This window comes from Carya illinoinensis, chromosome 13, assembly GCF_018687715.1.
Source record: "Carya illinoinensis cultivar Pawnee chromosome 13, C.illinoinensisPawnee_v1, whole genome shotgun sequence".
Taxonomy (NCBI): domain Eukaryota; kingdom Viridiplantae; phylum Streptophyta; class Magnoliopsida; order Fagales; family Juglandaceae; genus Carya; species Carya illinoinensis.
This window is the reverse complement of record NC_056764.1, coordinates 34,556,470-34,571,179: the sequence shown is the minus strand read 5'-3', so window position 1 is coordinate 34,571,179 and position 14,710 is coordinate 34,556,470. Positions and strand designations below refer to the sequence as shown.

At 33.2% G+C, this 14,710-nt stretch overlaps 1 protein-coding gene, 1 long non-coding RNA gene and 2 other non-coding genes across 5 annotated transcripts; all 4 read left to right on the top strand.

Annotated features, from left to right (window-relative positions):
- Positions 1-4,548: 4,548 nt before the first annotated feature.
- LOC122292913 lies at positions 4,549-8,393 on the top strand. 2 transcript variants are annotated; one of them, XM_043101474.1, is made up of 7 exons: positions 4,549-5,021; positions 5,187-5,263; positions 5,344-5,478; positions 6,509-6,563; positions 6,711-6,798; positions 7,727-7,825; positions 7,930-8,393. In XM_043101474.1, the coding sequence occupies exons 1-7, from the start codon at positions 4,660-4,662 to the stop codon at positions 8,065-8,067; spliced, it is 954 nt and encodes a 317-aa protein (XP_042957408.1). In that variant the 5' UTR covers positions 4,549-4,659; the 3' UTR covers positions 8,068-8,393. The 2 variants fall into 2 exon arrangements, with proteins under 2 accessions (XP_042957408.1, XP_042957407.1); XM_043101473.1 differs by having other exon boundaries at positions 6,711-6,807.
- Positions 8,394-8,852: 459 nt separating this feature from the next.
- On the top strand, positions 8,853-13,514 carry LOC122291249. Its single transcript, XR_006236578.1, has 2 exons — positions 8,853-9,368; positions 13,138-13,514. It is a non-coding gene; the product is annotated as an uncharacterized LOC122291249 (long non-coding RNA).
- On the top strand, positions 9,721-9,799 carry LOC122293072. The gene has a single exon (XR_006237129.1). It is a non-coding gene; the product is annotated as a small nucleolar RNA R12 (small nucleolar RNA).
- On the top strand, positions 9,924-10,019 carry LOC122293056. Its single transcript, XR_006237113.1, has one exon. It is a non-coding gene; the product is annotated as a small nucleolar RNA SNORD24 (small nucleolar RNA).
- Positions 13,515-14,710: the final 1,196 nt, after the last annotated feature.

The following is a 14,710-nucleotide window of genomic DNA, read 5'->3' as shown; positions in this document are numbered from 1 at the left end:
ATTACAAACTAATTATCCATCATCATCTATTCTCCCAAATTATCCAACCAACTCATGGCTTATCATCCATCAAGTTCTAATTCCATCAACAAGTTACAACATACGACAAAAGAACGGAAAACCAATACAAATTGCAACAAATTTCATTCCAATAAGTTATTATAGAATCATAGATTGATTACTATAGTCTATACATTACTACTACATGGTATATTAGGTACATTAGTGTTACATATTATTATAGTAAAAGTGTATTATTTTAGGTACATTTGTTCATACTAGTATTTAACTCACTATATAAGTTATAGTTATATAAAATATATATGATTAATGTATAAAAAATATAGATATTTTTATAATAATAATTAACTCATGCTAGTATATATATTATTGAGTTTAACTAACTATATAAGATATAGTTATATAAAATCTACATAATCAATACTTTAGTTATTATATATTAGTATTACATGTTATTATAAATTTATTATTTATATATTAGTGTTTATCCATTGGTATTACATGTTATTATGCATATCGGTATTTATACATTATTATTACATGTTATTATATTTATATGATTAATATATAGAAAATTACATATATTTTTATTAAATATGTACAATATTGGAGTGAAGTCAGAGCTAGGCATCGGAGTCGGAGTCGGAGCGGATCGGAGTCAGTTCACCTCCACCTCTAACTCCGACTCCGACTTTCCTTGGGAAAAAAACTCTGACTCCAACTCCGACTTGTCGGAATCGAAACGGAGTCGGGGTCGGATTTTCAAATTTCTGCTCAGCCCTAATAAATCTCTAGACTAGTTGAAGTTCTTGAATAGCTCCCTTCAAAATGTGCAGTGCTGACTGAAGCTTAAGGACTTGTCTCTAATCAATTAGGCCAATAATAGTTGGTTTCAGCATATTTCATTTTAGAGAGATGTGTTTTTGAATGATATCTGTTGTGAAATTTTAATTATACTCGCATGTGCATGAATTATACTTAAATATACTTTAGCAAGAACGAGATCGAACCTACAAGGACTTGTAAAAACGTAAGAAACCAAAAGATAAACTAAATAAATTCTAATATAATTCAAAAAGATGAGTTATAAAATGAAGTGTGAAACTAAGAACTAAACAACCAATTAATCAAAGCAAAAAATAATTAATTTAATGAACTAATCACAATAAAAGAACTAAAATATATAATTTATAAAGATGCAAATTAATCTAAACAATTAATAAACTACTAATGGAAAATGAACTAAGGTTTTAGAATTCACCTCATTAATTCACAATAATCTATTTATGATAATTAATTCTTCTCGAAAATTTACATGATAACCTATAAATCAATCTTATTATCATGAAAAATATCATCGTTAAAACTTCTTTTGTGTTTAGAAAATGTGTAAAGTATGTTCTTCTTCGCTCAAAAATATAAAATCAAATCATCACTTGTATTTGTTAAAATAAATTACAAAAGATATAAGATATAAGATATAAGATAAGATTTTATTTTTAACAAAATTATGAATTAGGTTTTCAGCTTATTAAAGTTATTCTAAATCGTGATAAAAATATAATTAAACTGATATCAAGAATTCTGTCTCTCTCAATTAATGTGGAGCATAAATAAACATCAAATAGTTTTTGAAAGAAACTAAATAAATAAATAAAAATTACAATACCCAACATGTAAATATAGCTGCAAAACTGGAGATAAAATATTCCTAGTTTTTCTTCTCTTCGTACCAGCCATGCAGCATTGGCTTTCTTTTCTTTTTCTATTTTTATTTCGCTTCTCGTTTCTTTTGCGTATAGGTCTATTTATACAATATTAATGCAAAGTTTAATATTCTAGGGGACCCAAAATGCCCTTGACCTCGCATCTACTTAAAAGATTCGTTCTAAATGAAGCACCTAGTATAAAAGATTCCAAAATCTAAAATAATACTTCATTAAAATTTAAAAGAGAGTTTTTATAAGCACTTATTGAAAGTATTTTAAGTCTCACGTGCTTAATAAAATAAACTTAATGATTGAAACATAAAATTAAATATCTCAAACTACTTAGGTCTCTATTTCGTCGCCCTTAATCAAGTCCCGTCATACAGCATCATTCTCACATTGATCATGACTTGGCGAGGTTAAAATATTTAAGATATAAATATGAACTAAATACTCAATAAGCAATACATCATGTAGTAAAAACATTACAAATATAGGATTCATTTGAAAAACGTGCATGCTCATAAATACATTATTAAACATGCACATAAACTATGCATAATGACTTAACTTGTATTTCACTTTTCCGTATTCACTAGTACCCACCATTGACCCCATGAGTTAGGGTAAGTGAATCTTGAAAATTCTCATTCCACCCGTGTCCATGAGTTGGGAATAAGAATAATAACACTAGGTGCACTACTAGTGTGTCCATCATGACAATGTAATATGCCTCTTAATCTCATGGTACCATTTTCATTGTCATAATATAATAGGTCATTACGTATCTTGATTGTCATATCTCATCATAAACATGCATGCATACTTTTTGTTTTGCATATCTTGTCATATCATGGACTTCACATGAAATTATAATATTTCATAAAATTTTGTGACGCATATTACCTCATATAAAATCATGACTTTTCATAATATATTGCAATGCATGGGAACAACATTAAATCTTGAATTTTCATAAATATCGTGATGCCTTGCAATGCAAATTAACATAAAGCTTATGCATAAAATCATGGCATTCATAAATCCATCATAGTAGTAAAAAATCACTTCCGTCATGACTTAAGTACGTATAAGGAGACTTCTAATGAATGGGTTGTGCATACATAATACTTTTATAATAAACATGTCGTTTACCATATGTACGTGTAAGGGTATGGTTATATTACTTACATAATTTAGAAAATGTATGGTTATATTACTTACATACTTTAGAAAACATTCGTAATAATGAAAGATGTGATCATATTACTAGCATAATTTGAAAAATATGCATGACAATAAAAGGGCATGATCATATATATTTCTTACCTTGCAGCTCTAGACATCAATTAGCGCATTGCGATCACATGATATTCAATAAATATATAACCACATCAATTTATAATCTGGTATATACCACTTTAAAAACTAAAAAAATGTCTCTAGTTGGAGTACCTAAATACCTATTAAGGTCCTAAATATTCAATTAGTCCTTAACTTTTGGTATGTCACTTTATTAATCTTAGTCCATCATACTTCATCACAATTCATACGCCTATGTACTCTTAAGATCTTCAAACTAATTTTGTATAGTAAGTCTATGACTAAGTCATGTTAAAATGCATGCTATTAACATGACTTAGTCATGTGAATTCATATTATCCAAACCTTAATGCATCCATCCATGTACAAGCCTACACTACATGTCACTTGAATTGCTCATGATTTTTCTTTGTAGAATTTGTCCCGCCTATGTTTAAACCATCAAAATTGTGGGCCTAAGTCCTCAAATATGCATGATTTATTTGAAATAATCATCCAATATGTATTCTAGATCTTGGCCAATCCCATGTGTATATATACATGCATACTAATGCCATAAAACCTAATTCTAGCATGTGTATTTCCTAGCCCTTTATGAAATCAAGTTTTACTAACTTCATATGATCTCATCATATTTGGTTAACATACCTATAATAAAAGAGAAAGGGAGAGATCAGGGAGTTACCTAAAGGAAGAGCTTGATCCAAAGGTTGGGTTGGAGTACACGAGTTGGCTAAAGTGGATTGAATTTTGATCTTCCTGCTTAGGGTGTGTGTGTTGTAGCGAGGGTTATGGGGCATAGGGTTTTTGGTTTTAAAACGAGATATGAGAATTTTGTGCCTAGAAGTGATCAATACTGATTGTTGCATCTTCTATGATATTTATTTTTCCATATTGAGCCGCAACCTTTTCATCTCTATTACTATTTTCATCTGCAAACTTTCTACATATGATCTCCCACGATGTAAAATCCCACTTCAAAGACTATGAGCATTCGATCAATCTGGCATGGACTCAAAGATGCAAAAACGATCAGACAAACAGAACTCAAGCATTATCACCTTACACTCTACTTCCTTCGATTTAAACATCAAGCCCAATCAATAGAACGCAACTATATATAAAATTCGATGCCTACGCTCTCACTACCATGTATAACTTTCTAATAGGGGGAAAAGAATTATAAATTGTACTAAATAACCACTTTTTTAGTATGTTTTTGTCTTTCTGTTGCAGTTTATCTCGTTTAAAGTTGAATTTGAATGTTGAAAATTGTTGAGATATGTTGTTAATAATAGTAAAAAAATAAGTAAAAAGTAATAATAAAATATTAAATAGTATTAAAAAGTAGGTAGAAAATAATAATAAAGTAATCAATAATAATGGAGAATGTTGAAAAGTGTTGAGAACACCCAAACACAGCCTAAAGACATCGGGTCGAAACGACGACGTGCGTAGACTGAAAATATCCCTAAAACCCTCTTAAAGACCCTGACATGCGACGAATGTACACCAGAGAAAAGAGTTTTATCTTCATTTCTTCTCCACAGCGCTCTCTGGAAAAATAACACCACGACCAACGAGAGGCATTTTAGCCGAAGCAGCCATGGAAGGAAGCTCCCTTCTTCTTAGCCATTCTTGTTCTTCTTCTCCTCTTCATCCAATTCTAAAACCCCAATTTGGGCTCAGTTCCCAGCTTTCTTCTCCTTCTGTAGGAAAGTACCCCTTGCTCACCTCCATTCTCAAATGTAATTTGTGGGCCAAGAACACGGCTCTAGTTTTTCCGTGCCCCCGAAGAATCTCTATCCTCCGAAATTCAGCTGCTTTCGCCGTCGAACAAGAAGCACCGGAGAAACCCAACGATCCTTTCTCAACCTCAACAACGTCTTCTTATTCCAGAGATATGTTACCAAAGATTGACAAGAGTGGCAGGTTTTGCAGTCCAAGAGCCGCCAGAGAGCTCGCTCTGTTAAGTCCTTTCTGAATTTCCTCTTCCCTTTTATCGTCATCGCGTGTTTGTTTCTCGGTAAAATAAGAACGGCAGGGGAGAATGCTTGTGATATTACTCCATTTCCAAACTCTATTGATGAAGTCAAATTTAATATTATTTTGGTGGGGTTGAATGAATCTCAGGTCAATAGTTTATGCAGCATGTTTAGAAGGATCAGATCCCGTTCGGCTTTTTGAGAAGCGAATGAATGCCCGGCGAGGTACCAACTATGTTAGCAATCTTTCCCATACAAAAGAAGCGTTTTTTTTGTCTTTTCAAAATCTTCTATGGTTTTCTCAGAACCCGGATATGAATTCGACAACGCTTCCTTGTTGGCATACAACCACATGAGCTTTGGAGGCCCACCCGTCACGGTACAAACAATTGAAGAAGCAGACGAACTTCTACGCAACAATGATAAAGAATCTGCAATCGGTAAGCATGTCACAAATTTAATTTTTCACGACCTTGGTTGATGCTTAAATTTTTGCTAGAAAAAATATTGGATTTGAGTGCTAATTTACTGAATCAACTGTATTTGTACGTCTTTCTCTCATGCTATCTAGCTTAAAAGGTTTAAAAAACCATGCAATCTCTTCGTCTTGGGCCCGAGGCGTAAATTTTAGAGTTCCCTTTCAGACTGCTGTTGAATTTTAGAACTGTTTGTATCTCTGAGTCTGCTCGGCTAATTTGCTTCCAGATTAATTGATGGAGGTTCTGGAGATAGCGAGAATTCCCCCTCCCCCCCAAAACAAAAAAACAAAAAAAAAACAAAAACACCCCATAATGTTATGTATCTTTGTGTAAGTTTGAATTGTTCAGATGTGTTGGTTCCATTATCATTCTAGATTGGAATTAGAGGCCATATGTCCTCGGGACTGGTACGATGGCTTCTAAATTACCAAAAGTCTTTCTATTCAAGTTGGAAACAACAAGTAACTTTGCACGCAAGTTAAGTTACATGTACAGTCATGCGCTCATCATACAAGCTTTCTAAGTAGACATTACTGACTGTAGCTAAATATCCCCATGTTCCAAAGACTATAATTCGAATTCCCATTGTAATTAGAATTGATCTTAAGCTTGTGTAGTGATGGTTTTCAGTCAAAGTGTGTGGGAGCTCTGGAGGTTTGGAATGTATGCATTTTCCACTGCTGTTATTGAAGAATTTTGTATTTGTTTTAAGTTATCAGGGCTTGCACATAAAAGTTATCACTTCTCATGTCTCATGAAGTTATAAGACACCTCTATGTTGCTCTATTTCTGTGCTGGAATGACCTTTTTTGGTACTAGAAAGGCAAATCTACTTCAATAGTTTTGTGCATGTTGAGTAAGCGATGGCTTTGAATTTGCAATTGTTCTTAGCATTTAGATTTAGTTTTATTATATCTGCTCATGATTCTATTTTCCTTTGTCATTTTCCTTTTAGGCATGACTTTTTTTTTTTTTTTTTTTTGTATTTTAGAAGCAGAAGTCCTTGCAGCTCCTCCAAAGTTGGTATACAGCAAATTGATTTTGCGGTAAGCCCTCTGAACTACATTTTTTATCTACAGCAAGTGGAGCATGTCTTTTTGAAATATTTCATGTGTGCATGCATATATGTTTGTGTGTGTGTGTGAGAGAGAGAGAGGAGAGAGAGCTTACCATGCCTTCATGATATGTTGCAGATTTACAAGGAAAATTTTGGTAGCAGTCGTGGATAGATGGGACAGTCATGTGCTTGTTATTGATAAAGTTGCCCCTCCTAATTGGAAGGTTGAAACAGTTAGTGTTATATATTCTTGGTTTCCAATTTCCTGCTAATGCAGTCCTCTTTGTTAACAATTGTAGGCGTTGTTTCTTGTTAGGTAAAATTCATACCTAAAATTATTTGCCAACCATCATTTGTAATTTTTGTTGATTTTCCAGTTCTATTGTTTCCTGACCTTAACATGCTAAATTTTTATGCACTTCTTGGGGCCACTTTCAAATCACTGAGGTGAACACGTGCTTATTTAGCATTTTGTTCAACTCTATGACTTGGACCGGGTAAAGATGTCTGTCTATAAATTACTTCTTTTTTAGAAAAAATAAAAAAAAGCATTGAGGTTCTTACGTAAATTTTGATACATGCATAGCCTTTTCTTCATGCCAGTTTTACCTTTTATTTTTATTTTTTACGCTTTACTTTTTATGGTACTTGTGCGGGGGCATAGGCTGGTTATATTCTTTCTTTGGAAGGGATAGCTAAAAGAACCACTGATCAAAAAAAGAAAATCACTAAAAGAACTGGCAGGTAGCAGCAATAATAGCCACAGAGCCAGCTGGGTGCGTGCGTGCGTGCGTGCGTGCGTGCGTGCGTGTGTGTGTGTGTGAGAGAGAGAGAGAGAGAGAGAGAGAGAGAGAGACCTAGCTGAGCCCAAGAGATAATTACTTTTTAGTTTCTTGTTAAGACCATTTTCATAAACTTTTATTTTTTATTTTGGAAATGTTGGCAATTTCCTTAATGGTTTCCCTTTTAGTTCTTCTAAGTTTTGACATTTCAATAAGAGTACAGAGTTCTCCCCCCATATTTCTTTTTGTCTTTAATTTGGCTGGGGAAGAAATAAATTACAGGGTTGTCCTTTTTTTCTTTTTCTTTTTTTTTTTTTCTCTTAAACTTTACTGAGAAATGTTGTTCATCTTATTTACTTATATGCTGCAGAGTGAGCCAGCGGGCAGAATTTTGGAGCTGTGTATCCTTCATTTGGCAATGTCCGAAATTACAGTAATAGGGACACGGCACCAGATTGTCATTAATGAGGTAATATAGTCAATTTGATTTCCTTTTGAGCTCTGCCTTTGCTTTGATGTACTTTCCTGCCAATTTCTATGTGTATGCCGAATCATATATGAGTATTTGTGAAGGCTGTCGATCTTGCTAAAAGGTTCTGTGATGGAGCGGCACCACGTATCATCAATGGGTGTCTGAGGACCTTTTTGAAGGATGAAGAAGCAACCGGTTTAGCTCAGGCCTTGGAAGATAAACAGAAGGTGATCAGTTAATGTATGAATTTTAGCAGTTTCAATTACTGCTATGTGGTTTAGCAGTGTCAAGACTGCCACAGCCACCATTAATAGTGGAGGGAAGAATGTCATTCAGGATTTATATTGTATAGATGCTTATAAACCTCAAGGGAAAAGTAAGTTTTGTCTCTTCAATTCTATTACTACATTCTAAATTTAGAGGCTTAAGGGTGTTGTGAATGAGTGGGAGGGAGTGGCAGGATCATGTATGAGCATTGAACTTGTAAGGTATAAGATGATTTCAGATCTTTCATGAAAATACATTTTTGATATATGGATATAGATGCTCGTGTATTTTTTTCCAATTTGTCTCTGCATTTTTTTCGTATCTCTATTAAACAAAAACAAGCGGTATCTGTCCCATCTGTTTTTTAATAAGAAATGATATTTGCATTTATAAAGTATACAAGCGTTGCACATTTCTTTTAAAAAATGTGAGTAAATATTGAATTCATATAAAAAAATTAATTTTTTAATGATAAACTTTACTTTTTTTCAAAAGGAAGTATTTGGTTCTCGCATAACCTATGACAATTCCAAGTTTCCCTAATAAATTCATAGAAAAAGAGTGTAAAAATGCACTAAGGCTTTGCTACACATAATTTTACACACTACACTTTTTTTCTTCTTTTTTTTAAAAAAATTAGATTTATATTTTTTTAATTTATTTAATTCTTCTACTCATTATCTATATACCAAACATTTGACAAAAGAAAAAAAAAAATTTGCAAATGTTGTTTCAGATGTAAATCGTCTAATCAATCCAAATGGGCCTGGCAGGCCCAACTGTAACCTAAACTAGTAATCAAATTATAGGGCAAAAGGCTTTTTCAGAACCGGTTCGGTCTAGAAAGCCCAAATACAACCCATACCAGTAGTCACAACTTTAAAGTTACCCCACGCCGCCGCCAGCCCTCTACTTATGTTGCTAGGGTTACTCGTTCCTTTGTAATTTGTAGTCTAGGGTTTCTCATTCTTTTCTTCTATAAAAGGAGCATAAAAACTAGTCTCTATAAGCTGGTTCGGCGTGCTTTGATGAATGAATGGCGTTTGGTTGGTTTTGAGATCTCCCACCCATCCCATCCCGCGCCGGCCGGCCATGCATTCAGTCAAAGGCTGTGTTTTCATCTTTTCTTTTCGCTTTTTGTGTTTTTTAAAATCTGGATCTCTATGGATAAAGGTAAGCGGCTGGCCTCCCAGATGGGGATGGAAAGAAATAGGGAGTGAAGGGATGCACCCGCAACGCGATCTTGGCCCTACATACCAAGAATCTCCCCGAGGTCCTTCCACAGCACAACCTCTCTCAAACTTCATCTCTTTACTTTTTATTTTTAGCTCTTCCAACCCGATTATTCCATTATTATACTCCTAATAAACGATTTTATTTTATTATATTATTATTTAAATAATGAAAAACTCAGCTGAACCTGATTTCCTCGACTCCATTGTTCCCACACCCTGCAATATTTTTGTTCTTTTTCTTTTTCTTATCTCAATGGGTTTTTCACCTTTATATTTTTGAGTTTATTTTTTTAATTAACGATTGAAACTTATTTTTTAATTTCATTTATTTATTTTAGTGTTGTTTTTTTTAAAAGATGATTTGGATGGTCAAGGTGTGAATATGAATGATGTTGAATGATGAGAAGAATCAGACGGATTCCCACTGATATTTGGTATATGATTTCACAACCAGCTACTTCTGACAACATCTTCATATATATGATTTTCCGTTCCTTCAGTTCTTTTTAGATGAAAATAGAAATCGAGTTTCAGTTTTATAAATTGGAATACATTTTAAGGGTTACGAGTGATGGATAGAGATTTGAGTAGGAGGCCGTTGATGTGAGAAACGATATTTGCTACTCTTGATAGGGGACATAAATAATCCTCTTATCTGATGATTCCTATCCACCAAGATCTCTGAGGCCTTCTTCCTTCTCCTCTTTCTCTCGAACTCTCTTATTTAGTGTGATGTTTTGATCCTTTTAGATTTGATTTTTTTTTTTTTGGTTTTTGTTTTTGTTGTTTGAGCTTCTAGTCTATCATTTAGGAATGGGAAGATCATAGTAGAAATCAAAGAAGCATTGGACTACCTATTCTCTTGGGAAGCCCTATATTTTCCTTGAACAAAGCAAGTTGTGTTAGCGATGTGAATCTGTGATCATGGAAATATATGGATGGGGTGGCAACTGTGTAATTTGTATTAAGATGATTTGGATATATGAAATTTATATTAAGTAGAATACATATTAATATTTATTGATAAAATTGATATTTTGATATATGAAATTAGTAATATGGTATTTTTGAACAATATATAAAAAAATAAAAAATAGTAATATGTTTTTATTATTTTGTTTAAAGATATATAATTCAATATAAGAGTTTTTCTTAATATGTAAAATGAATATTTAAAAGATATAATTTTAAATATGCATATATATAGAAATTAATATTAGCGCTCTTATTACAAGTAAATACCTTGAGGCATGTATGCTTGAAGTGTCAAGTCTCATTACACAGATCATTTTAACTCATATTAATTATTATAATTTTCTAAAACTCACACAAAATTATTTAAGAAATAATTTAATATTTTAAAATATCAAAACAAATATTATATTAAAAAATTATATATGAACAATATTTTATTTTATTTTATTTTCATATTATTTCATCGGCGTAATTAAACAAGAATTAAACTTGAATGGTATGCTTTGATGATAAGGGTAGACGTATGACATATATTTGCTATAAATTGAAAGTTGGGTGTGGACGTATGGCATATGTTGCAATAAATTGAAAGGTAGGTGTTACGAAGGATGATTGAGGGCTAGTCTGGAGTCTTGGACAGTAACTCTCAAATGTTGTTTGATTCATAGAATATTACTCAAATGTAAAATATTTTTTTATTTCAAATTTTAAAATTTTTCATCTAATCATTACTTTAAACATAAAACATAATATAATTTTTTCACACTTTCAAAAGCATAAAAGATAATATAATGTTTTCAAATTTTTTAAAAAATAATATTAAAAATTTATATTCAAATTATTTTTTAAATTTAGAATATATATTTTTTTTATTTTGTAAGAAATAATAAAATATCTTAATTCAAAGTATTTTACTATTATTCACAAATTATTTCATTATTATTTACATAATTTTCATCTCATCACATTATCCAACACATGGTCTTAAGTGTTTACTATATTCTTGGATATGTTAAGTAAATGGACTATGTTATAGAATTTTGCTAGATACAACCAGCAAAATCAACCGCCATGTAATCGACTGATGCCAGCATTAAAAGAGAGAGATTGTGTGTGTGAGAGAGAAGCTATAAACTTTGGAATTTGATGCATTTTGTTTCTTTTCCACTCACTATGCCCACGGCCTCTATTCTTGGTGACTATTAGCAATCTCATAATCTTATGAGCTCTAGCATAGGACTGTGGATCAATTATTGCCACTATCCATTTTTCAAGTAACAAAAAAACTGTTGAAGAAAAGGGTTTCAAAGGGAGGCAGAGGTCTTCTTCAGCTTCGAACACAAATTTGAGGGGGGAACATTTTGTTTCGAACGTGAAAAATGAGAAAATTGCATAATCAAAGGAAATGGGGAAAAGGGGACTTCGGGGGAAGACAAATGAAGAACGAGGAAAAGGAGATTTCGAAATGTTGTGCTTGGGGAAGGGGGATTTTCGGGGAAATGAAGTTTTTCTAAACAACATTGTTTGCTTTATGCCACGAGAGCAGCATTTACCTCTAGCTGGTTATGTTTAGCATTTTACAAAGAAGAATGGGAAAGTGGAAGTTGGAGGTATGGAATTGGTTAAAGTTGCATGAACATTGGAAGGGCCAATGGCTCGTCCAGAGCGGTTGTGAAGTATGTGTGTTTTATGCATATCTTACCATAAGTGAGTGACAATGAAGTATGCATGTTTTATATACCTATAAAGAACAGTCCTCATTATCTAGCATTTCCTTATGCCATTCCTCTGTTTTGCTTGCTATCTAGCTCATGCATTGTTTATGCAAAGGTATTCAAACTTTTTTTCATTATCTATTCTATTTATTGTATATGAAAGAGTTTTTTTTACTTAGATTTCCTCAAAATATTAAGGTGTCATATCTTGAATTTCTATTAAAGAGGTGATTAACTATGTCATTGGGGGAGTGTGTGAGTGTGTGTCTAATGACCCCAAGCCGAGATAGAACATTATCTCAGTAGAGTTCTCTGGCCACTTGAGAGCACATAATGATGGGTTGACATCTCTTGGGTTAAGGCTAGTTTTACAAAAGGGATGATTGACTGTTTTACTTTGTGTGTGTGTGTCTCACAACCTTAAACCGAAATGGGGCCATATCTCAATGGAACTCCCTTAGTCACTTATGCTCACATAATGATGGATTGACATCTCCAAGGTTGATGCTGGACGTCCACAGGCTCGAACGGAATGGTAATACTCTTGTATTGTAGTCGTTACCTCTTTATCGGTGGAGGCTAGAGCATTGTGGTCAAGGACGGGTATGCAAAGCTAGGCGCTGCTTGTAATGAAGGACAGATACTGTATTCATTACCCGCGATGTGACAAAGGGAGTCACTGTGTGTACATGGTCATTACAAGGGTTTTAGTAGTGCATAAGTTAAAAATGAACGTTTTAGAGATGGGTAATGAAGGATATGGGGCCTCGGGTGATTTGGTTTATAAGAGAGAGCCTGTGATCCTCAATTGAACTTATAGTTAATGGAGAACCTAAGGTTCTTGGATGCACAAGTTTTGGGTTTATGTTAAGCATGGAATGCTAGGAAGACATTTATTGAGTTAAAGTGGTATTATTGTGATTGTCTTGGATTTTTATGATTGGACTAAATACAATATTTTATTTTCCGATTTCCTAAATTTTTTAAAGTTATGAATAGTATTGCTTGATTTCTTCGTCATGTTTATACCTATAGGTATGCATAAAGTATTTTTTTTTTATTTTTTATTCCTATTGCTCATGTGAGTATTAATTGCTTGGTTTCCTTTCCTCGATAGGTAGGTTTCATTGCTCAGGAGCTCTTTGTGTATCACTTTCAGCGTATTTATTGTCATCTCACATTTTATAATTATCAGTATGGTTCTTACTTATTGAGATTTCATGAAATCTCATTGTGATAGTCCCACGATGGTTATGTTCCTCGAAACTGTAGATTTTGATACAAATCTAAACAACAAAGGTGATCATTAGTAGGGAGACCCTTCACAGCATGCAAAATGAGGTGTGGACTGTCCTCATTTGGACAAGATTATGTAAATATATTTGTTGTTTTGTTTTAAGAAACTTTTGACGAAATCACGATGAGGTGTAATGACTTTGGTTAATTTTGAGACTTTGTGACTTATGGGTATTTATGATTATGATTTGATGACTCTATTAATGTCTCTATTATTAAGTAGTTTCAATTTGTATTATACCAAAAACCTTTTTGTTGTGTATTCTTTCACACCCATATGCCAAGCATACGAGCAGACACCAACATCAAAAGGGCGAGAGGTGTGCCCCTTGCGAAACACATTCTTGACACCATAGTTATTCTCCAAATCCCAAGCGGGGGTAGAGGCACCACGTAGGCCGAATGAATGATAAATGTTATGGTACCAATAAATGGGCATATTGCAATGCTAGGATAAGCTCATTGGTAGTGTACTTGGTGATGTCATCCCATAGAATGTATTTCCAATCTATGGCCACAAGCGAAATTGAGATTACAAGGAAAGCTAATCTTAACACACATGACGTAATCCCTCACAAAAATAATGTGAAGACGAAGATATAAGATGAACATGATCGAAGGAAAAGTGACAGAAGCCCACCATTTTTTAATTTGTATATAACTTTATAATTTAGTTTCTAATGAATGTCGCTGCAAAAGCTCTCATTTAATCTTCAAAGTTTGTTTTGACTTTATTTAAGGAGTCTTTTATACCTAGTGCATAAATAAGAGCAAAACTGAAGTTTTAAAGAAAACAACCCAGATGGGGTGTGCCCCTATCCCACCCCCTAGTACTAAAGGCAAACTCTTAGATTACTATAGTAATAGGGATAACCAAAATACTGTGGACTCTATCTTCAAGTATGAGATACTTGATAGTATTAATCTTCCACCAAACTAAGATATCAAACTATCACGTAAATAGGTGCATCTTAGCTGCCAAGTATTTATTCAACTCCGATTGGTTATCTGAAGTCTTCCAAAGCTTGGAAACATGCTCATGCCTCTCAACCCACCTATGCTTCTTCGCCATCTTGACTTCGGAAAGAGGTGATGCAGTAGGTATAAGTGCTAGAATATTAACACCACTAAATGCAAAAAACTCATCATAAATCTACTGAGGGTTTTCTTGACCCTTGATGCACTCATGTCTTTTCGTTAGTGCTTTCCAAGCCATACATCATGCCATTAATTTTTGTATTATAGGTCAATAACATAGCCACATATAGGAAAATGTTAATTCTACTCAAATCTTTCTGATACTTATCATGCTTAAGACTCATGCTTCTAGCCATATTTCGTAAAGTAGGATCAACACTCTTGCAAATTTAATATAATTATTTTTTCACTTGACA

Bases quoted from the DNA above. Each gene is read 5' to 3' on its own strand.
- LOC122292913 (XM_043101473.1), top strand. From the start codon at position 4,660: ATGGAAGGAAGCTCCCTTCTTCTTAGCCATTCTTGTTCTTCTTCTCCT. The intron at 5,479-6,508 runs GTAAGCATGTCA...TTTGTATTTTAG, and splicing joins TGATAAAGAATCTGCAATCG to AAGCAGAAGTCCTTGCAGCT. The intron at 7,826-7,929 runs GTAATATAGTCA...GTATTTGTGAAG, and splicing joins ACCAGATTGTCATTAATGAG to GCTGTCGATCTTGCTAAAAG.